The sequence below is a fragment of the Panthera onca genome, chromosome A1, assembly GCF_046562875.1.
Source record: "Panthera onca isolate mPanOnc1 chromosome A1, mPanOnc1 haplotype 2, whole genome shotgun sequence".
NCBI lineage: Eukaryota > Metazoa > Chordata > Mammalia > Carnivora > Felidae > Panthera > Panthera onca.
Window position 1 is genome coordinate 11,759,022 of NC_138339.1, and position 23,367 is coordinate 11,782,388.

General features: G+C 46.6%; 1 protein-coding gene across 4 annotated transcripts in view; it reads left to right on the forward strand.

Moving 5' to 3' along the window:
* The window catches only part of TRIO (trio Rho guanine nucleotide exchange factor), a 355,586-nt gene that overhangs the window by 309,772 nt on the left and 22,447 nt on the right, over positions 1 to 23,367 (forward strand). For all 4 annotated transcript variants that reach the window (XR_013554624.2, XM_060634370.3, XM_060634366.3 and 1 more), the window contains 11 exons: positions 2,962 to 3,254; positions 4,652 to 4,822; positions 7,326 to 7,421; positions 12,959 to 13,107; positions 14,561 to 14,627; positions 15,947 to 16,050; positions 18,767 to 18,836; positions 20,776 to 20,865; positions 21,436 to 21,528; positions 22,258 to 22,308; positions 22,620 to 22,697. Coding sequence is in view for 3 of the 4 variants with exons in the window: in XM_060634370.3 (XP_060490353.1) it covers positions 2,962 to 3,254; positions 4,652 to 4,822; positions 7,326 to 7,421; positions 12,959 to 13,107; positions 14,561 to 14,627; positions 15,947 to 16,050; positions 18,767 to 18,836; positions 20,776 to 20,865; positions 21,436 to 21,528; positions 22,258 to 22,308; positions 22,620 to 22,697 (1,262 nt within the window). In the remaining variant the exon portion in view is untranslated. The remainder of the gene's footprint in view (positions 1 to 2,961; positions 3,255 to 4,651; positions 4,823 to 7,325; positions 7,422 to 12,958; positions 13,108 to 14,560; positions 14,628 to 15,946; positions 16,051 to 18,766; positions 18,837 to 20,775; positions 20,866 to 21,435; positions 21,529 to 22,257; positions 22,309 to 22,619; positions 22,698 to 23,367) is intronic.

Below are 23,367 nucleotides of genomic sequence, written 5' to 3' on the forward strand. Positions count from 1 at the left end.
TTTGATAAAGAGCAGCCCAGGAAGAGAATGGCTGTTCCCTTGGAAACAGCAGTTCATCTGTAACCGGTGAGCTCCGGCCTTGGGCAGCTCTGCCCCCTTCCGGGTCTGGGGTGGAACGTTCAGGCCACGGCCACGTTTATAACGCGTGACCTGCCAAGTGAGGAGGGACTCTCTTTTGAACCAATTTCCCAAAGTGCAGCGAACCAAACGCTCTGCAGCTGAGCCCACAGGGAGAGGCTAGCTCCTTTGCGAGCGAGGCTAGAATGCCCTGGGAAGTATCCGGGCAGAGCCAGCCGCATCCCACAAAGCGTTATTGATGGGCTGCAGTTCATGCCCTCGTGCCTCCAAAGGCCGGCTGGGGCTGCTGACCAGAGGAGAGGTCTTTGTGCTCCGGGGCCTGCCCCGAGTCCCTGCCCACCACTGCCCACGCCCATCTAAGTGCCCTCCCGCTTCTCGGTGACCCTGCAGGCTCTGGTGGACAAAGACTGTGTCAGGGTAACAGCGGGCGTCCCCTTTTCAGTAAGGATTCACGCTATGTGCTACACTGCTCCCGTGCCACACTCCCCCAGATTCTCACTTGTAGGCACAAGAACACGTGTGAGGTTCATTTGTTGGCTTAGCTGGTGCTCCCTGTTACTTGGAACGTGTGAGGATTCTGCTTATGAATGTCAAGACCTGTAATTGATCGGGTTTTATTGAAGTAAGAGGGCCTCTGTCTCTTTCCTGCCTCCCTCAGTTCATACGAGGCACAGTGGGCCCCATCAGTGACACTTGTCGTAGGTTGGCCAGCCCCAGACGTCTCGCAGCCTCCGCCTGAGTGCCACCTCCACTGTCCTTTGTCTTGAGTTACCCGGCTGAGTGAATGTATGTGGGAGACGTGACTGCCCTTCACATGTGGGCTGTGAATCAGCTGGCTCTACTTCTTAGGGCTGGGGATTTCTGATGCCTCCTTCAAGAAGCCTTCTGGGATCCGTCTACTCAATTCCCCTTCTTCCCAGCCTCTAACAGGATTTGTACTCGCTTATAGTTCTGGCCTCGTAGTTATGTGGTCCTGGAAAACACTACATGGCGGATCCCGTGGGTGAAGGACGGTTCTCTTCACCTTTGTCCAGTGGCACGTACAGGGCTTGGCTCTGAGTCCCAGCACACTAAAGGACTGTGGAAGTGTCACCTGCTGTGGCTGACCCAGCATCTTGCTAATAAAATTAGTTGGAACTTAAAAAAAAAACCTGCAGTTGAATAAATTGCCATTTGGCGCGTGGATTGCCCCAACCTCCCTCTTCTTTTTGTCCTTCTTGTTGTCTCTACGTGAAAGTTCCTGAGGCTAGGCACTGTGCTTCCCTGTTTGCCTTTATCCTGAATTGGCACCTGAGAAAATGTCTAGGAAGTACTTGCTGTGTGCTGTGGCCAGCTTAATGGTGTAATTCCCTCCTGCCTCTTTAGATGGTGCCTGAGGAAAAGGAGAGACGTGGAAATATTGTAGTGACTTTCATTTTAAAATAAAGTTACAAACGAACGAATCTAGATCCACACATCTACGTGCACATACTCACGCAGGGGAAAAGGTTTTTGCTTGTCAACTGAATCCTGTATTGCTTAGTTTTGAACCAAAGTCTGGCTCTGAGAAAATCTAGATTTTTAAGAATGAGCGATCCTGCTTGAAATGTGTCATCTGTTTATGGAAGATTATACCCTCCACCCATGCAAGGCTTGGGCCAGGGAAGGAATGAGATGGCAATTAGACAGGGATCCGCCGTCTCGTCCAGGAGTCTGGAGCAGGAGTGGGAAACTACTGTTGACTCTCTCGCATATAATCACGGGATTGGGAGGGATTAGCTCTCCTGCTTTGTAACTGCAGCACATAATGTCTCCGGTGCCACCGAGGTAAACAAACGAATACAGGTGTCTGTAAAATAGGATCGTCCCAAAGAGTAATTTTAATATATTTTTCAGGCTGCAGAAGACTTAAGAAAATAACAAGCATAGTGAATGATCTTCTTCCTCATTCCATTTCTTAAAGTGTAAAGCGTTTTACTCCATTTCACTAGACTGACACCCTCAAGTCAGGTGCTCAGGAAAGGGCCAGGCGGTGTCCTGTCACCGGTTTTCAGTTTGTAAAGTCCTGCCTCATAACTGCTTGGATTCGGTGAGTGTCAGCTGTCTTCTAAGCTTCTTTTAGGTCTCTTTTTTTCTCCTGAAAAAACAATTCAGGGTCGACTCTCTCTAATTTTTGAGATCCAGTGAGAAGATTCACTCGGATATGTTTTCTGCAAAGCATTGTTGGTTATTTGAAGAAGGCTTCCCCTCACATTTCTTTTAAAAATGTGCTGCTGGTATTTACTTGGACGAGAGAAGTCACTTCGAGTCCGAGAGAAAGACCCCCTGCGCCTGCATAGTTCCGGGGTCCGGCCCCAGGCCGGATCTCCCACCAAACCAGCCGGCATTGCCCCCTTTCCCAGCTGCTGACTTCGCTCTTGACACAGCGTTCCAGATGGGTGTCATTTGTCCCAAAGTCTGACCAGGTCAGATCCATTCTGATGTGGGTACGTGCACACGTCCACGTTTTATTTACAGAGCCGTACTTTTTGTTCACTGGTAGTGAGTCAAACTGATGTCTTTATGCACCAGGATTAGTTCTTAGTTTCTTTTGAAATCTTCTTTCATAGCTTGTGTTTATCAAGAAAGTGGATGAACACGGTTTTAAAGACCATCTGTGTGATGGTCTTCAGGGGATTGGTGACTTGGGGTTTTGGGGGGAACGGTACGTCCTGAGGAGAGTTGTCTCTGGGAACAACTCAGGTTCAGTAAAGCTTTGAAAGGTGTGTGCGTGAGACGGCGGACCTTCCCTTCCTGCGTTTCCAGGCCGCAGGTAGGCGGCGGGCACAGCCTGCGGGCAACACGGCCGGAGGATCTGTTTGTAGGCCGTTCGGTCAAACCTGCCGTGTCTCTCTCACCCTTCAGACTCGCTGTCCGTCTCCAGTAACGATGCCAGCCCGCCCGCCTCCGTGGCCTCTCTCCAGCCCCACATGATGGGGGCCCAGAGCTCCCCGGGCCCCAAGCGCCCGGGCAACACGCTGCGCAAGTGGCTGACGAGCCCGGTGCGACGGCTGAGCAGCGGCAAGGCCGACGGGCACGTGAAGAAGCTGGCGCACAAGCACAAGAAGAGCCGGGAGGTCCGCAAGAGCGCCGATGCCGGCTCGCAGAAGGACTCGGACGACAGCGCAGCCACCCCGCAGGACGAGACGGTGGAAGAGGTCAGAGCCCCCCGGCCTTTCCCCTGGAGTCGTGGGGATGCTCGTTTGTCGTGGGAACACGCTCCTTCGGTTCCCTTTCCCGTGGGTCCCTGTGACTGTCAGCTCGTTCCATCCCCCGTTAGCAGACTGGATTCGGTGGGGACGGGCGGGCCCCTGGCAGCTCCGTGTTGACCTGGTCGGGACCCACGGTGGCTCCCGAGAAGGAGCGCAGGGTTCCGAGCGTCCCCCCAGGCCTGCTCCAGCGGGAAGCAGGCGCCCTGCCGGCCCAGCCCGCCTGGCCCCACTGCCACAGACAAGCCAGGAGGTGCCGCTCAAGCTGCGAAGGTGCAGGCCGTCCCTGAGCTCGGCCTAGACCATGGTGTTGCGCTGGCAGGGCCCCAGCTTTAGACGTGCAGGGGCCAGAGGGGTGTGGGTGTCCTCAGTTCATGCTTAACATCTGTCCTCCCCAGCCGACACAGGGCGAGCTTACTTTGCTAACCAGTAAACACTGGATCGTTCCCATGTCATTACAGATACACGGGTATCTGCCAGCCGGGAATTTTTGTAAGTTCCCTTTTCATTCAGGGGTGGGAGCTTTAAATTACACCGCAAGGAACCGAATCCCTTCGTGACCCCCAGGCTAGGCTGTCGGGCTGGTGGTGGCAGTGAGGGGCCCTCAGAGTTTTTAACTGAGGCCCGCCACCCCCAGCCCCACCCAGCTCCCTCAAAAAAAAGAAAAAGGCAGACAGATAGGATAAGATTTGTATCGTTTAATTTGTTTTGCAGACATGGGTTTTCTGCTGCTTTTTTCCTGGGCACGTTCTGCCCTGGGTTTTCACTTCAGTAATGTGGTTTATTATGTCCTCATCTGTCTGTTTTCTACATCTGTGTCCTCTTAGTAGAAATAAAACTGACAACTTTTCTAAACGTGAAAGCCGAGTAAAAGTAATGTGAGACTAAATTCAGATTCTTCCAGAGCATTTTGAACTGTATTAGTCCTCATGCCATTATAGTTTCAGTGAATTTTATTCTAGCAAGTTATCAGAAACAAAATGGAAGTAGACGAGAGGAACTGAATGAGAGTTATTCAGGGTTCAGGCTTTTGAACTGGTCCCCGGGGAGGGGGTGGTGGTGGACGACGAGATGTGTTCAAAGCCTAACGGATAATGTTGGCGGTCTCTTCAGAAGACACGCGCGGGGGAGCCCTTCTCCGGTCCGAGTCTGCAGGCAAGGTAGCTGGTGTGCAGGAAGGGATGAGCAGTTCCCATCGGGGGTGGAAAGAGCTTGCTCCTGATTTCTCTCCCCTCCGTTCCTGTGCCGGCCACACTCCCCCCAGTTCACCTTTTAGGGCTCTGTCTGTGACCTGATGTTGACAGTCGGGCCTGGAACGTGACGCGCGGACACTGGTTTGATTTCAGAGGGGCCGGAACGAGGGCCTGAGCAGCGGCACACTCTCTAAGTCCTCCTCGTCGGGCATGCAGAGCTGCGGGGAGGAGGAAGGGGAGGAGGGCGCCGACGCCGTGCCCCTCCCCCCGCCCATGGCCATCCAACAGCACAGCCTGCTGCAGCCGGATTCACAGGACGACAAGGTAAGGGCCCCGCCACCTAGCACCAGCGTCACAGCAGGGCTGAGAACGGGCGGCGGGAAGCTGTGCGGCCTGTTTTCACCCCACACGTAGGAATACCAGAGTCAGTTTAGAGCAAGCAGTGGGCCAGCACGTGTCGTTTCTCCTACAGACACGTTCACTGCATTTTTAATAATGCTTCAGTAAGTGCTGCCTCTAAAGTAACTTTATTTTCTTTTTACTGTACTGACCAGTGTCCCTGAGACAGGAGTCAGAGAAATCTCACGCAGTCTTGGGGGTCGCAGCCCTGAGTGAACACTAGGCCTTCTTGCTCTCTCTGCTAGGTGTTTTTGCACACGGGCGTTGTTTCCAGATGACGTGGTGCTGCTGTCCAGTTGGTCTCCCCAGCGTGCCTGCCGTTAGTGCCAAGGGTCACCTGGGGTGCAGGGACAGGTGCCAGGGTCTAGGAATCGGTTTACAACCATGAGTCTCCTCTTCAGGTGTATGTGGAGGCTTCAAACCAATCTTGGGTTTTTGTTTGTTTGGTTAGTTCTTACCTGATCTACAACAACTTTGTGCATCCCAGGTGTAGAGCCCTAAAGTATCAAAATGGAAAGCTGGTAACTGGCTCATACATCCCCTTACGTTCTGGCCCCGGTGTGCTTCCCAAGACTGGCAGGTGTTGAAAACCATGCTATGAAGTCATCACCGGAGACCTTTTCTTTTTTGGCAGTAACGAAGTTTTCTGAGTAAAACAGATATCTGTTTTCATTATTTTCCCCATTCTTCCTCTTTTTCCTTCCCTGACTCCCTCCTCTGTGCTAACACGGTCATTTGCTGGACTGCCTGTGTTTTATGATCTGGACTCTGCCCCGGCCCCGTGACCGACAAGTGTGAGGCCGAGGCCGACTACGCAGTCGTAGCCTGGGCAGCCGTCTCCCGCCTCCTCCCGCTTTGTGGCTCGGAGTGCGCGGTCAGGGCGCTGCGGGTCTTGGCTGAGGACGTGGCTTGGGTTGGAGTCTGCAGTTTGGGGGCATCTGAGGTGCTGGCTGCGTGCTGCGGGAGCTGAGGGGAGGTGACAGAGGACCTCGCCCCCTGCACAGAGTAGCCTCGGCAGGAAATGGGAATGCGTCACTTCTCAGACAATTCCTAAACTGTTTTGTGGCATTCTAAGTGATACCTTCTTTTAAAGCACAGAACTGACATTTCTCAAATCTGATGGTTAGCCAAAGTGAGGTGGAGGGCCTGGTTGACTTGTTCCCCCAAGAAGAGTGTTTTTCTCCATTTGGAGAGTGGATTGCACAGTGTACTTTGGTTTGCTAGAATCATGTATCAGTTGCTGCGTTACCTCATTGGGTATTATCAGTAGCAGCTCTTCATTTGCAAAAATCTGTAGTGATATTCCCAGCGAGTATATTACCTTGTGACTAATATTTTGTTTTGTTCTGTTTTCTCTTTTTGTAAACTTTCACTGCAGCATTATGTTGATTTGTGTTCTGTGTCTGTTTTGGCTCAGTTTCCTTACCTCTCCATTTGAATTTTTTTCTTCGTTTTCTTCACCCCATACTCCAGATTTCATTAGACCAAACCAACATTTGTTTTGCAAAGCGCATACATGGATCCACATATGTAAAAGCCTTGTTGTGAATGTACAAACCCATATCTGTCTACTGTGAGAAATGCATCGTTAGGACAGCTAGCCGTGTGTCGCATGCTTCTCTGCTGTCCTTAATATGAAGCAAGGTTCATATTATGCCCTCTTCTAGTCTCCAGTTAATTGATGGCACGAGTAATCTGCAAACACGCCGTGTTTGCTAATTACTGAAACTTGAATTCAGTAGTCCCTCCCTGAAATTCCTTAACTGTCACCCCCTGTACACCCTGATTCTAGCCGTAAATGGCATCTGGTAGCTTGTGAGGCCACAGATCTTCTGTACTCTGCACTAATCATTGGGGAAATGGATGGCACAGAAAATGGTGAGCTCGTCCCCCTCTGCCCTGTCTGGTCAGTGCACCCTGGTTCCTTTCCTTTTCTTTCTTGTTTCTTTCTTTTAACCCCATAAACACAGGAAAGCCGTTTTTAGTATCCTGTTTTGTTTTCTGGGTTATTTAAGGATTCACTCATTAGAACTTAAGCCTTTCATTCTTCCGTTGATCAGATTCCGTACTTTTTTTTTTGCTTAGCCACTAGCCTTGCTGGCAGTTGCCAAAGTTATAGTAAGAATCTCCCCGTGCCCAGTCACCTCTTTTGAAAAATATTATGATGTTACACGACTGAGGATTAAAAACAGACTTTGTCTGCTTTCCACATGTATCCCAGACAGGTTTTATTTAATATTTCATGTCAGAATATTGTAAATTTAAAAGGATGACTTTAAATAAATGCAAACAAAGACAAACTTGTGGTCTTTTTGTCTGGACTTACTTTGAAAAAGAGCTTGAGCTTGCAGGAGAATTTACTGTCTGTCCGGTGACTAATGTGAGGCATTCCCCCTCCCCCCTTTCTTTTTCTTAACTTCTTCCGTAGGCCTCTTCCCGGTTATTAGTCCGGCCCACCAGCTCCGAAACGCCAAGTGCGGCCGAGCTCGTGAGTGCGATTGAAGAACTCGTGAAGAGCAAGATGGTAAGGTTTCCCAGACAGAGCGAGCCTGAGCTTTGGAAACCGCTCTCGGGGCTGCTGAATGTGCTTGGGGCGTGTTACACAGGTGGAGACCCCAAGGCCACCCTCCCTTCTGACCACCCTGCGAGTTTGGGGGTCCCCAACATCACCCTCAGGTTCAGTCATTGGCTTGGACGACTTCCAGAACTCAGAGAAGGCATTGTACCCACAGTTGTGGTTTATACTGTGAAAGGACAGATTCAAGTCAGCCAGGGAGGAGGTGACACGGGGCAGGGTGCAGCTGTGGTTCAGGGTTCAGGCTTCCAGCTGTCCCCTCCCGGTAGGGTCATGCAGAGTGCTGACGTCTCCTGTCCTGACAGTGGTGTCTGACGTCATTGCATGTCACACACGGAGAGTCTGGCCAGCCAGGGATGCAAACCCGAGCCCTGGTGTTCAGAGTGTTTATTTGAGCTCAGTCATGTACGCAAGACTGACTGCTTGCGTGGCTCCCCTTTGTCCCCTGCCCCTCCAGAAATCAGGACCCCACGTGGCCCAAAGCCCCCAGCAAGAGTCATACCGTTGGCATAGACGCTCTGTCTTGGCCCGAGGCCCCTCTGTAAACAAACATTCCTGTCAAGCAAGATATCCCAGGAGATTGGAGGTCCCTCCCAGGAGCCAAGATTATAATCCATTCCTGCACCCTCACTGATAGCAGTGCTAACACCATTACGGCTGTGGTCGGGTCGGGTCGGCCCCACTCGTCCACGGTGTGCCCAGGCTCAGTGGTACCCACAGATAGGTTGACAGTTTCTTTTGCTGTCTCTGAGGTCTTTCTTCCGGATTTACAGTGTACAGGAGAGAAAAGCATGCATTATTATGTAAGGGCTTTATTTTCTGAGTGACCTCTGCATTTCCAGTTGGTCAACATGGATTTGTTTAATAAAAGCTCCAAAGTCAACAATACTGATTTGAAGTTAGATAGGTGTGCATTGCTTCTAACTGATTCAAAGCAATTCTGTGTTTCTTCAGTTTTCCTATGAGATGGAAAAACCATTATTGGCAACAACATTTACATTACTATATCCTACAACTCCTGTAAAGTGACTTAATATCATTTAAACGTCACCTCTCTGAAAATAAAAGCCCCCAGCCTCTCTTACCAGTCCATCTTCCAGAGGTAACCACTGTGACCAGTTTGGTAGATTTTCCTACAGACGTTTTCTCGGCAGGTGCACACATATGCGGGGAGGTGAGAGGGACAGGATGCTTGTGCCTGCTCTTTCTTTCAGAGTGGATTTGTGGAGTTTTTAAGATTTTGAGACTTAGTATATCTTGAGGATCTTCCCACATCAGTACATACATATTTACTTCATTTTTTGTACTGGCTGCACAGTAGTCCACTGTATAGATGGCAGTGATCATCTCCTGAGGGCTTACTCTAACCCAGGCCCCATTCTAAGTGCTGAGCATATATTAACATATTGGAAGTCCAATGAGGTAGGTACACACTATTGTCATTTTATTTTACACATGAAAAAACTAAAGCCACAGAGTTTAAAAACAACCAGCCACGAAGGAGCAGAGACCTCATTATGCTATAATTTATTTAAATACATCCCTAGTAATAATACGTACGTGTGTATGTGTGTGTGTATAAAGTTTTCAGTTTTGCACTACTGTAAACACCCATGTTGGCTATGTGTGCGTGGTTGTGTCTGTAGGGTAGATTTTCGACCTTGGAATTGCCAGATCAAAGAGTATACTTTTTAAGTTTAGATATTTATCTTCCTTCCATCAGGTATTAACTGGGTAATGTTAGATCATTCCCATTTCTTCTACCCCGAGACAGCTTCTAATCAATCATCTGATCATTCTAATCATCAGAGACTGCAAAAGAAACTGTCAACCTATCTCTGGTACCACCGACCCTCAGCACACCTTCAGACACTTCCACACTAATGAAACTATGGCTGACTCAGTCAAGTGGGGATTCTGTCAAGAAAAGCTCCAGACTGTCTCACTCCACCATCACTGGAATTTCTTCTCAGGCAGTCATGTTCTGAAAGTGACATGATGGGCTTGGAAGTTAGGAAGGTTGCTAGTACTTGGTAGATAACCCAAGAACTTGACCCCACTGGTCAAGAATTTGGGATCATTGCAGTTTGAACTGCACTGAAGCACATCCTGGCTGTCTCTTTGAGACAACTTGATTGATGGTCTAAACAAAGGGTACTTAAGTTGTACCCAGTGAGCTTTCAAACACCCTTAAACATTTTTAAAACAGTCATTTATACTCCTCAGTTATATGATCATTAAAATTATTCTTGTCTAATAATTGAAATAGTTTTCCCAAGCAATGCTCTGAGGGCAACTCTTTGTCACCCTGCCAGGCCATCATTGTGCAAGTACTGACATCGCATTCCATTTTAAGTGGACAGAGATTGGTTTCTGATTAATTCAGATACGCTTGCAATGCAGAGGAGGTCTACGACACGGTTTCGTTCAGCTCTTACTGCTTTATTCCTTATTCTCAGTTTTAAGGCATTGAACTTTACCAGTCGAAACTAAGTTCTTTCTACTCACTTACATTTCTCCTTCAGTTAACAGGCCTAAAGCTCTTGGCGTCGTGGAAAGGGCGTAGGTTTTGGAGTCAGGTAGACTTGTGTTCAAACACTGCTGCTTACGCTTAGGCTCTCTGAGCCTGTGTCTTTTAGCTCTACGCTCGGTACAAGTGCTGTTTGCTGCTACGCTGCTAGCAAGGTCCCATCCACATGGGCAGAGTCACTAATGCCTGCCCTTTCCCTGGTGGAAGGACCGTATTTATGCTGTTTGGGATGGACTCACCCCCTCTTCATTGTCCATGGAATGTAATCTAGATCCTGCCCTCTTTTTCTGGCTCAAGGGACACATTGCTGTGTGTTGATTTCCTGTCACTAATCCTCTGATGTCAAACGAGAACTGCTTTTTGTCAATGAAAACTCTGAATCATGTTAATACCCTTTAGCCTGCCCTCTCACGTGACCCTGAGCTCCCCCTGCACACTTATCACGTGCCAGAGATGCATAGTCATCTGCCCCCGTTTTCTTATGGGTGACCTCTCAGGCTGTAGCGCCTTGGTAGTAGAATTTGCACACTGAATCAGTTACCCTTCAAAAGCTACATGTTAGCTTAACTGGACTGGGAAGAAGCTGTTCAGCTCTTGTGCAGCGTGATGTTCAGGCACCTGAACTTAACCCTAAAACCTGCTGAGTCCGTCGGAAAAATAAAAACTACCGTGAAAACTATTTCCTGGGATTTCGGCCTCTCTCTCTCATCCCCACATTCCTGATCCTACCAGGATTTGGAAGAGGATGCGTCTTGCCTGCACGTCGTTGGCAGTAGGGCAGCAGTGGCCAACAGCCACAGCGACTGTTTGAACTTGACCCTGGGGTTTTCTTTTCTTCGTCGATTGAAATATAAAGGGAGATCTGAGAAAGAATGAAAATAAGTGAAATAAACATCTACCTCAAGAATACTAGAAGAGCAAGAGAAATTAATGAGTTGGAAAACAGAAAAACAATAAATAAAACCAAAAACGTGTTCTTTCAAGAAGTAATAAACATCAGGTAACCTTCTCAAGAAAATAGGAGGCACAAATTCACAAAACATGGAATTATATGGGAGTGGCAAACTAAGGAAATTAAAATAACCATAACACCTTCTGTTAAGCTCTTTGAAAGTCAATTTCACAACCTGGAAATTTATCAAAACTAACCTTAGAGGAGATGGATTGTCTGTGCAGACCTGCCTGCATCTAAGGAACAGAGGAAACCTGCCCATAATACACCACCAAACCCGTGGTGCTTCGCAGATAGATAATCCATCCGACTCTGTGACGTCCCAGGAGTTTCAGTCCCGTGGTGGCCTTTCCCTGGTCACGCCGCCTGTGTGCGAGCTGGCGGGCAGGAACACCAAACCACCATCGTGTCCGCCGGGGCGTCTGCACCCTCTCCGGCTGCCCAGCTGGGTTCACGCCTGGCACCTCTGTCCTTTGGGGTCCAGACAGCCGCTCCGCCAGCCGGAGACCAGAGCTTCACACACCCCAGTGAAGCACCCTGCTTGCAGCTCTGTTTGAAGGGACATCTACAGACATCTTCTTGGTTTTCTTTCTTTTTTATCACCATTGAAAGGAGCAGAATTGAATCCAACAAGTATCAGCTGTTTCCTTGCAGACCTAGACGGGAGACAGTGCGAAGCACCCCGTCCTCCTCCAGACCCCTGTCGCCGTGATCCATGAGCACAGAGCAAAGCCCTGCTATTTCCCGCAGAGTGCTGGCTTCCAGTAAAGGTCAATAACTATTTACTTAAAAATAAGAGTGCTGTTTTCTCATCAAGCCCCGTTCCTTGACGGTTTATCACAAATAAGCACAGCAGTTGGTATGTTTCCACAGCTCCGTGGGTTTGGTGAACAAAATTACATGGACAGACTTTGTGTCCTTAGAGCTGTGCTTAGTGACAAAGCCCGCACTGGTCTGCTACCCTCAAGGGGAGAAAATTGGACGAGCATTGACGGTTTTGATTTGATAGGAAATGTTAAATGTCCTGAAGTTTGTATTGAACTTTTTGTTTGAAGATAAGCTAATCACACTTTCCCAGTTCAGTTGATAAACTACCCCTTGATCGTCTCTGCATCTCCAGCTGGGTGCTTGGGAAATTTTAAAAGAACCGTAACCCATACCCCTAGGAGCTTTAGGAATTCAGGGTAAGAAGCACAGTTAATATGTACCAACGAGAAAGCAATCAGCCGCTAATCGTTGTTACATTAATCCAGGGGCAGAAGTCCACTTCCGAGTCAGATGTGTTGACCACACCGCAGAGCTCTGTTCAAGGTTCCGCAGGGCATACGACACTGAAAACAGTCACTCGTGAAAACCAAAATCCAGTGGGGAGTGAGAGTCTAGGATGCGTCATCGAGACAGCATGACGGCTGCTGCTGCCCAAGAGGAGGGAGGTTGCAAGTGTCCAGAAACAGAGATCCGTTTCGCTGGGCGATCTGTGGGTACTGACGCGGAGTCAAGGCTTCGTGGATAATGAAGAAACAAAGCCCACGTTCTTTAACGCAGAACGCTGATGTTGCCATGTAGCCACCACTAAGGGACCCCGGTGATGTGCCTGGGGTCGGCTGGCCTGACGGAGAAGGTTCCACGCGCTGGACAGGAATATAACCGAGAAGAAAATGGCTACTTTCGAAATTCGTGATACGTCCAGAGATGGGTGCAATGCTCTGCTGTACACAAGTTGTATCATTTCTAATTATTTGGTGACAAAGAATAGAATGTATTAATGCGTATAAATTCACTGTCCTCTTTGTTCTGACTTATTTACCCAGCTCCTCTTGCTCCATTATTGGTATTAATAGTGGGGGTTTTTGTTACCAAATACCGTGTAATATCACAAATGTGGATCTTCTCATTTTATAGTCCGGCTTTCTGTATTTTCTGGTTTATGAGATTTTCCGATCCTAATTTCAGCCTCGTGGACTGTAGGCTGGAAACATGACTGGTGGTCTGGTTTTCTTTCAGGCTCTGGAGGACCGGCCCAGCTCACTCCTTGTTGACCAGGGAGACAGTAGCAGCCCCTCCTTCAACCCTTCCGACAACTCCCTTCTCTCCTCCTCTTCGCCCATTGATGAGATGGAGGAAAGGAAATCCAGCTCCTTAAAGAGACGGCAGTAAGAGATGTTTCCAGTGTCACTGTCGGCTGTGCTCTGGTCTTTGTCGCCTTCAAGAATGTGACTGGGGTTCATCTCTGAATCAGGGCAACCCGGAGATCCAGGGTCTCTCTTAGAATAATTGTGTATATGTTTGAAATTCTCTCAGAACCTCTTAAGGGTGCAGTAAGCCTTAGCTGCAGGTGTTTGTGGTTTGTTTGTTTGTTTGTTTTTCTTAGAGTTTGGAAAAATGTTTGTTCGTTTGTTTTGTTTTGTTTTATAAGCTGTATGCCCAGCGTCAGGCTTGAGCTCACAACCCCGAGATTAAGAGTCACACATTCTTCCAACTGAGCCAGCCAGGTGCCCCTATAGCTCTAGTTTTTGTTATTTGCATGTTGTACTTTATTTATAAACGATACACGCATGTCCCTTGTCACTTCTAGGGAGAAAGCGCTGTGCTTTCTATCATACGTATAGTTGTGAAGGAAAAGAAAGCAACATAAAATCAGATGTAATCTGATTCAAAACACTTGAATATTTTTCAAACACACCTTCCTGATAGCGTCTCAGTTCCAGTAAAGCTGCTTACGGTAAAAAGAGTCCTGAAAAACATTACAAAAGGTTTAAACTTGCCTTTGGAGAAGAGGGAAAACTTGTATGCTGCGTGAGGGCAGATACTGGATTTTACTGAGTGCTCTCTCCAAGCAGTCTGTATCTGGTACGAGATGCCCACTCAGTGCTGGTCGAATGAACAGACCAACAGACTTTTCAAGGCCAGCCGAGGCGGTTTGCTTTTCAGAGCAACTGATTGTCTCCTCTTATCGGAGAGGCCTTAAACAGTTATGAGTGGTCAGACCCAAGGCTTTAAATATCTGAGTTAAAATTTTTTCTTACATGTCCAGTGAAACTTAAAATAATTGTTTCAAAACAAAACAAACTTGCTTCCTTTAACGTTATGCCTTTATGACAAACCTATGTCTAAGCCTCTCTTTATTGTCTGTATATGTGATCAGAGTCCACAGCGGTCATGGGTCATGTACATGAACCTGTAAGTGATTTGGGACATTCAAGAATTAGAGACCCAATTGGGGCGCCTGGGTGGCGCAGTCGGTTGAGCGTCCGACTTCAGCCAGGTCACGATCTCGCGGCCCGTGAGTTCGAGCCCCGCGTCGGGCTCTGGGCTGATGGCTCGGAGCCTGGAGCCTGTTTCCGATTCTGTGTCTCCCTCTCTCTCTGCCCCTCCCCCATTCATGCTCTGTCTCTCTCTGTCCCAAAAATAAATAAAAAACGTTGAAAAAAAAAAATTAAAAAAAAAAAAAAAAAAAAAAAGAATTAGAGACCCAATTGTGTAAATTTGATACATTACAGATCCGGTCCCAGCAGGAGTCTGACCTGACAAAAGCAAAGTGCTAAAGAATTCATTTAGAGAATGAAGAGTTGGGGTCCTAACACTCGTTTTTCTCTCTCTTTCCAGCTATGTTTTGCAAGAACTAGTGGAGACAGAGCGTGACTATGTGCGGGACCTCGGCTGTGTGGTTGAGGTATGTGTTTTCAGAGATTTAATAACCTATATCAGACACCGAGAGTTGTCAAGGGAGTATCAAACATGACACACCAATAACTTCTCAAAAGCTTTAAAAACATTTGACACCCCCCCCCCAAGAAAACTAAGTTTGTGAAAAGTGAAATTTAGCCAATTATCTTAATCTGTATTCACCTTTAAATGCTTTTTTCACATAACGCATCTTTGACATAGTCATCTTTTTTTACAGTTAAGTTTTTAAATTATTTTAGCCAACCACTGCATTTATTATTTGGGGATCTTGCCCTTAATGATTTACAAAAGTGGATATCCCCGCAGAAACAGGAGAGCGTCAGTGGTGGAAAAAGTCAGCGTGGCCGGCTGTGGCTTCAGATCCATCCTGGATCCACCTGGGTTCGGGGCTGCTCTGTCACAGCACTAGGCCACTTACTTATACTTTTCACAGAAGAAATACGCACTATCGTTATTGCCCAGAAGTTGCTGTGCACTGTGGAGCCATGACAAAACCAGTGCCACCCATACTGGATCCAGGCCATCTCCAGGCTTATCCGTGGCATTGAAGTTCAGGGCGTAATCATATTTGTAAACTCAACTCAGCAGAAAGCTGTTTTTATACCATAAGATACTACCGTTCTTTCAGCTTTGTAACTATATCTAGGTTGATACTTTTTGGGTGTTCATTCCATTAAAAGTAACAGCTTTTACAGTTAATTGTGTAACCAAAGATGTAGCAAGCTCAATGTGTCTGCGGTTATTGTTAACAGTAAAATAAGTAACTTGAATTTCTTAAGAGATTCCAGTCAAGGCTGAATCCCATTCAAGTTAAATGGAAGTTGTAAGCCACATTTTAGCAACATATTTAATCAACTGCTGTTAAAAAATCAATTTATGAAAGGAATGTTGTTAAATTCTCATTTAACGAAGTATGTAGATAATCCAAAAAGAAAAGGAAATCTGTTTATATTATGCTGAGAACAGAGGAGATATGTTTTTGGCCAAATATTTAATGTTTACAAGCTGATAAGATGATTTGTTTTTGTGAAACCATTTACATTTAAATGTCTTCAGTTCCTTAGAAGAATTTGGATCTATTAATTCCCAATAGTTCAAGGAGAGAAAATCTTGGCATGGCGTATGACCATACATGTGGTGCCAGTGAAAGACACTTTTCATATAGGATTTTTGCTTGTTTTTAAACAAAGAAAGGGTTGTGAGGCATTGCATATGTCTGTTTTGTTCTTTATGAGCGTTGATCCATAAATCATTATCTGACTCCAATACGTTCACTGAAACAAACTTATTTGTAAATGCTCACAGGGCTACATGGCTCTCATGAAAGAAGATGGTGTTCCTGATGACATGAAAGGAAAGGACAAGATTGTATTTGGCAACATCCATCAGATTTATGACTGGCACAGAGAGTACGTAAAATGCATGCCATGCCTGATGGTGCCCACCCAGCGTCCTCCCTTGCCAAACTGCATCGTGTCAGGCAGATGGTAACGGGTGTTTACCGGTTCGCTTCCTTTTATTACCTGTAACCTCGTGGAGGTAGCTGGTGCAAAGGAAATACAATGTGCCAAGGGGTTTTGTGGTAGCATCTCGTGGCCAGGGGAAGAGTCTCTTCTGTGTGCTGGTCCATCCGGGAAGCCCGCCTGGGGGTGGCTGGCCTGACTGCCTGAGTTCAGAACCTAGTCCTGACCTTGAGCCATTTGCTTCCCTTCCCTGTGTCTCCGGCCTTCATCTGCACAATGCAGTTCATAGTCTTACCATCCACCGCACGGGGTTTTTGGTGAAGGGAGACTGAGGTAACATGTAAAGTGCTCAGAACAACATCTATGTAGAGTAAGCTTCAGTAAAGTTTCTAATTAGAATTGCAGCCATCTGTTGAATAATTACAAATTATTTTAGAGGGCTTTCAAGATACTGTTTTTTCCAAGAATTTTAATGAAAAAAGTAGACATAACTGCACACGAAAATCAGATTTGAGCCCCACTACCTTGTCGCACCCGTCCTCATCAGGAGGAGATCCACAGGGGGGCTGGTACCACAATACATTTGCCCCTTCAGGTCACCTTACTGCTGATTTTTTTTAAGTTTATTTTATCTATTTTGAGAGAAAGAGAGTGAGAGTGAGCAAGCACGAGCAGGGGAGGGACAGGGAGAGGGAGGGTCCCAAGCGGACTCCAAGCTGTCAGCACAGAGCCCGACATGGGGCTCCATGCCACAAACCATGAGATCGTGACCTGAGCCGAAGAGTTGGATGCTTAACCGACTGAGCCACCCAGACGCCCCACCTTACTCCTAATTTTAAAAATCCTTAACCATTTGCGGATTGCTTAACGCCAGCTGTTGATATTGTTGTGGGATGTTCCAGCTGCACTGTTCTGTTCCCATGACCTAGATTGGCCGCCTGCTTTCCTGTTTTTATGTGCATTCCTGTCCTCTCGGCCTAGAACACGTTCCCATCACTTTCGAAGCCCAGGTCAAATGATCACTGTCAATTAGACGCGCTCCCTCCTCTTTGCAGGTAGCATACATAAATGTGCTTTTTAAACTGTAAAATCCTATGCAGATACAAGGAGGGGTTATCGTGGTAGGTATATCAAGTAGTGTTTTATTACTTCTAAATGTATCTGTCCTAATAGAGTGTAAAACCTTTGAACCCAGGTACAGGGTCATCATTTTCCTATTACCCCATAGTATCTAACTCAGTTGGACTACTAAATACAGAATGGTCAGCTTCAGACACAGCGTAATTCATAGACTTCCCAAGAAACTACAGCGAATCTAAGTGTAAGAAGGGGTCTTTGGTGCCACTCTCTAGTCTGCCACTTCCAGGTCTGGTTCGGGAGCTGTGACGGGAGGGGAAAACGGCACAGTGCTCCTGGGACGACCACCTGGAGGTGGGGCCTGCCACAGGGTGCAGAGCTATCTTAAAACCCCAACTGCTAGAAACTTCCACATAGCATTCATTGATGTGCTGGTTTGCGGGTTAATAAAATACCAAACAGGGCACCTGGGTGGCTCAGTCGGTTAAGCATCCGACTTTGGCTCAGGTCGTGATGTCACGGTTTGTGGGTTTGAGCCCCACATTGGACTCTGTGCAATCAGCACAGAGCCTGCTTGGGGTTCTCTTCCTCTCTCTCTGCTTCCCCCCACGCGCTCTATCTCTCTATATATCTCAAAATAAATTTTAAAAAAAACCTTAAGTAAAAAAATAAAATAGCACACATAAATATCAGCGTGGGTAAGTGATCACTAAGGTGGGCCGATGTCTTAAAGTCAGCTGTGGCCCAGAAGGGAAAAAGAGCGGCTGTGCACAGCTCTTCTGTTTCTGTGCTTACACCTGATTTCTGTCTTAATGGGAGCTAATACTCCTAACCTAGAGGCTAATTTGGATAGTATTTAAGAAAACTTTATAAAACTGACACAGGTAACATATTCAGTATTTTACATCTATTCTTACCCAATCTGAGCTCCCTAAAAATTATCATAGAATGAATATGAATCTCAAGTTTTCAGAAATAAAAACAAGCAATCATCTTGGAAACCTTTATTTTTTTTCTCAGTATTCGGCCATGATACATTATTGTTTACGTCCTTAAGAAAAATGAGACAAAAAATGTGGATTGTCCAAGAGAAGGAAAGGTTGCCAGTCATGGGATGGTCTCATTCTGCCTTGTCTTTTTTAACTGTGTGTCTCTTGTGGTTTCTGTCCTAACAAAATGTTTTTTGTGCACATTACATTTCTTAAGTGCATACCTTACATTTTCCAGTTGATCGTGTCAAAACAGACTACTTTGAAATATAAACCTCAGTCTAAAATCAGAAGACCAGGGGCACGTGGGTGGCTCAGTCGGTTGGGCGTCCGACTCCAGCTCAGGTCATGATCTCTCACAGCTTGTGAGTTCGAGCCCCACATCGGGCTCTGTGCTGACAGTTCAGAGCCTGGAGCCTGCTTCAGATTCTGTGCCTTCTTCTCTCTGTGTCCCTCCCCTGCTTGTACTCTGTGCCTCTCTCTCTCCCTCTCTCTCAAAAATAAATAAGTAAATATTTAAAAAAAATTTTTTTTAATAAAAATAAAATCAGAAGGCCAAATTGGAAATGGCTCTAATATTTCTCTTCTCATTTCAGCTTTTTTTTAGGAGAGTTGGAGAAGTGCCTTGAAGATCCAGAAAAACTAGGATCCCTTTTTGTTAAACATGTCAGTACAATAACATTATTTATGTTCTGTTCTGATATGGTCATGCTTAGTAACTGATTTTTCAGATTAAAGGAGAACTCACTGGTAGTCTACAAAAGCTCTTCTGTTGAGAATAAAATCAAACCGTGCAGTGTCAGCGAATTGGAATTAAGCCCCCCTCTTGGACACAAATGACCTGCTTTCCTGGTCACCAAGCCCCAGCTGGCTGTTTAGCTCAGGGCAGTACAGAGTGGCCAGAAGGACCAGAGGCAGACCTGAAGCAGAACATCTGGGGATGTCTGTCTGTGGACAAACACGTGTTTAGTGAAGACGGTGATGTACCTAAACATACAGGAGTTTTCGCATAGGAGCCAAATATATGTGCAGATCTGAAATATGTTAACATTAAAGGTCTCTTTAGGAAATTCTTCTGTAAAAAAAAAAAAAAAAAATCAGTGATAAGAGTTTTGGCATTTTTTGCAAACCTCTTGAATGTCTGCCTTAACAGAAAACAGATGGATATTTTTTTTTTATATCTACTTCTACATTCTATTGTGGAATTTTTTGTGGTTAAAATATATGAAAAAAAAATCCGTCCTCATACAGATAGAGCTGGAAAAGTACGAGTATTTTGATAGTCTTTTCAGAAAATTATGGCTAGTTTTCTGAGATGTTACACCAAAACTCGAACAAGTGACAATATCATAAAGCTCAGCTACCATGTGGAATCGGACAAGCCCTTGCTGGACTTCTCCCTTGCTGTCAGGCCAGAAGCCATGGAGGCAGCTCGCATTTACAGGCTTTCACCCTCACACCAGCTTGTGAGATCATGCATTGGTCAGTTGGAAAATACTGGTTCACCAGGTTAGATCTTCCAGATGCTGAGACATTTTGTTATACAGTATCAAAAAGTCAGAATTGTTCATGTCACCACCCCTCTTTCTAGACCAGTCTTTAGGTGTTGTCGAGAAAACAGTGGCAGGTGTGGGTTTTCCACAGTTCTCTACCTTGACAGCTCAGAGTTTTATTATTAACAGATACTGCCAGTTTGCCTTGGAACGACACGCTTCTTTTGTTCACGTTCCAGAAAACGTCTGCCAGATACCCAAGTATAAGTAATTACATTTTGTGTCCATCCTTCTTTCAAGTAAAAATGGCGGTCCTCAAAAACCAACAATTAATTTAGCCCACAGCTCAGTGCCACAAATGGTTTTGCTTGAGACAACCCATCATATGCACCAGAAGTGTTATGAGGGAGGACCTCTGTTTTGTCACAAGAACATTAAAAAGATATATACTCCATGGTTGAGTTTAAATAAAATGGACTTTTATTACTGAATCCGGGACATTCTGCGTTAAAACTGGCAGTCTTCTGCCAATGTGTGGGGGTGAATATTTGCCAAGATGCCAGCTGGTTTTACACATCAGCACGAAGAAAGGGGTAAATGACATCTTAGTATTAGTTGGAAAGTAGTTTTGACCCTCTGGATCCCCTGAAAGGCCACAGGGGCCCCCAGAGCTCTGCACACCACACTTTGAGCATCACCGGATTGAGGGATGGCTTGCTGGGTACCTGTCTCCCTGCCTTCAGCGTTTGAGATTAAAGAGACTTTTCTTGCGTGCTAAAACCAACACTTCCCAAGACCACTGGGCCATTTGGAGGGGCGACAGTAATTCTTCATTTGAAACCAAGAACCCCGTCCTCTTGTTGCCCCTGGTTGCTATTTGCCGGGTAAAGTGAGGGGTCTGAAATTCCTAAGGGGGTGATGAGGACAGACTGCTTTGGGAGCCACAAAGCAGAATGCTACCCTAGTCATGTATCTGGAATGTGCTCCCACGGGCCTGAACCACAGTTTTAAGAAAATTTCCTTTATGAATGTGCTGAAATGTGCATGTACTCTTATATTCTAGTTGAACTTCCAGTTGTTCTAACCCATCTGTTTGCCTTTTTCATTCCTAGGAGAGAAGGTTGCACATGTACATAGTTTATTGTCAAAATAAACCAAAGTCTGAGCACATTGTCTCAGAATACATTGATACCTTTTTTGAGGTAAGACCCAAGATGGAAACAAAGCATTTCTGAATCTTTTGTTAAGGCTGATGTCAAAAACTAAAATATCATGTTTGCCAGGAACGAAGCAAGTCTCAGGAAGTTAGCCTCAGTTATAAGAGTTCTGAACCTGTTTCTTTCCTGTAAGTCAGAGAAATGAGTAGGAGTGCAGCCTGGGCTTGTGTACTCCCTTAGCTTTCAGAAGACTGGGGTCATTGTTAAAATAAAGGGGTTTATTTAAGCAGTTTTGAACCTAAGGCTCATTACAGATTCAGAATAACTCATGATCTAAACGTTTAGCCTAAAAATAAAACGTGTTTGTATGAATAAAAGAAAGCAATTGAAAGAAGGTCTTTAAACAAGGAAAAAAGACTTTTAGAAATAGCCCTCGGACGTTGAAGAGGCCACTCTGAGAAGTCGTGCGGGCCTGGTTGGGTTTTGTGCAGCGTGGCCGTCTTCCCCACTGCCTCTCCTGCCATGTAGCTAGTATTTCCGACCGTTAGACTGACTCGACAACCGCCTTTTAAAAGACAACACTTAAGACCTTTCTTTTCTCCTTTAAAACCCCAGGACCTAAAGCAGCGTCTTGGCCACAGGCTGCAGCTCACAGATTTGCTCATCAAACCAGTGCAGAGGATCATGAAGTACCAGCTGCTCCTGAAGGTGAGGGTTTGCTGGGCGCAGACTGGGAGTCGGGTGTGCGTTTGGTGAGAAGGCCAGACGAGTGAGGGGAAGGAAGTTTGGGCAGGGGAAGGGACTCTTTCCTGTGAAAAAATACCCAGCAGTCTTCTTCTGATTTTAAATATTTCGGAGTAAATTTCTTAAAATCTAATAAGGCACCTTTACATCAAGGTCTGAATCAAAATGTTAGTTGAAGTGAACTTTTTCCTCACCACAGAACCATTTTCCTGGCTCTGTCGACTTTATATGTTCCCTCATCTTCCTGGGGTCCTGAGTTAAGTTCAAATGTCAGTCCCCACCTGTTGCTTCTTTTGGCTCTGACAGGGCTCAGGACCCTTGAGTGGTTTAGCTTTCTAAGCACGATTCAAGGCAAAGCCACATGGTTTTCTGGGACAAAAGTGACTGTTGAAATGTATTGAGATTCCTTCGAATATGAATATATAACTTGGAGGCTGGGTATCTACAGAGATCAGAGCTGTCTTGGAGTAAAAGAGGAGCCATTACCTGCTTAGATTTGGTTGACTTTGCTCTGCTACAGCTTGAAATCCACGTAAGGGTATCTTTTCACCAAGTTATTGGGAGAAAGAACTGAGAACATGCAGCTCAAGCGCCTGCCCCGGTGCCTGGCACATCAGGAATGATTCACAAGGTTAGCTGCGTAGCTGCTGTGTGATCATCGCCCCTATCATGTTCTCTCTGTGCTTCTTGCAGGACTTCCTCAAGTATTCCAAAAAAGCTAGCCTGGATACATCAGAATTAGAGGTACCTACCTCCCCCCAGTGTGCTGGCCCAGCTTTCCCCTAATCCCCCCATGTCTCCCATGTCTCCCAGGCAGCCCACTCCTGGAGGAGTCTGTCCCTGGGGCCTTGAGTCCCTCCACTGGGATGTGCCCTGTGTACACGAGGGGGTAGGGAAGTCGGGAGGTGGACTTGGGGGTGGATGTGAGGGTGAGCACACCAGCCCTCCCCGGAGGGCGCTGACCATTGGTGCTATCTCTCATGTGCGCGCTCTCTCTCTCTCTCTCTCTCTCTCCTTCCCCCCCCTTCCCTGACCCCCCCCCCCCACACCTGCAGAGAGCGGTGGAAGTCATGTGCATCGTACCCAAGCGGTGCAACGACATGATGAACGTCGGGCGGCTGCAGGGATTTGACGTAATGCGCCCGTTGTTTAAACTCACCCCTCTGGCTTCTGTCACTTTCTCTGGTCTTGGATTATTTATCTCCCCAGTAGAAAGCTGATCCTTTTGCCTGGTTTTCTGTCTTCTCTCACTTTACTTGAACCTGATTGATATTTTCTTTCAACTTTTTTTGGTGCATTTGATTTGCTTTTTGAGGACCTTCCTCTGCTCAAAGCCCAGCGCCTGATGGCGGAAACAGGCAGGACTCTGCTTTGTCTCTTGGAGCCTCTGGTGCTGTAACAGCAGAGTTTCCTTCCCCGGCAGGTGGTGGGAGGCGAGGGGCCCCTTGCACATCCATCGTCCCTGGGAGCTCGACTTCAGGGTCGCTGTGTTCAGTGTTACTCTACCAGACTTCCCTAGGAGTTGCCAGACTAGGCATATTATACATTGCCTATTAGTACCTTAAAAGACATTCAGAATTTTTTAAAATTCAACTACTGAGTAAGGAAAGAGGACAAGTTTTTGCTTTTCTTGCCTACTGTTCTACTAGAGAATTAGGGTTTAAAGTTCGGGCTCTGTGCTTCTCAAGAAAGCACAATCTCCTGGAGGGTTTCTGAAAGCACAGGACCCTGTGTCTTTCTAACGGGTCCTGCCAGGGTGCCCGTGCAGCTGGTATAGGGATTGTACCTCGACAACCTGGTCTA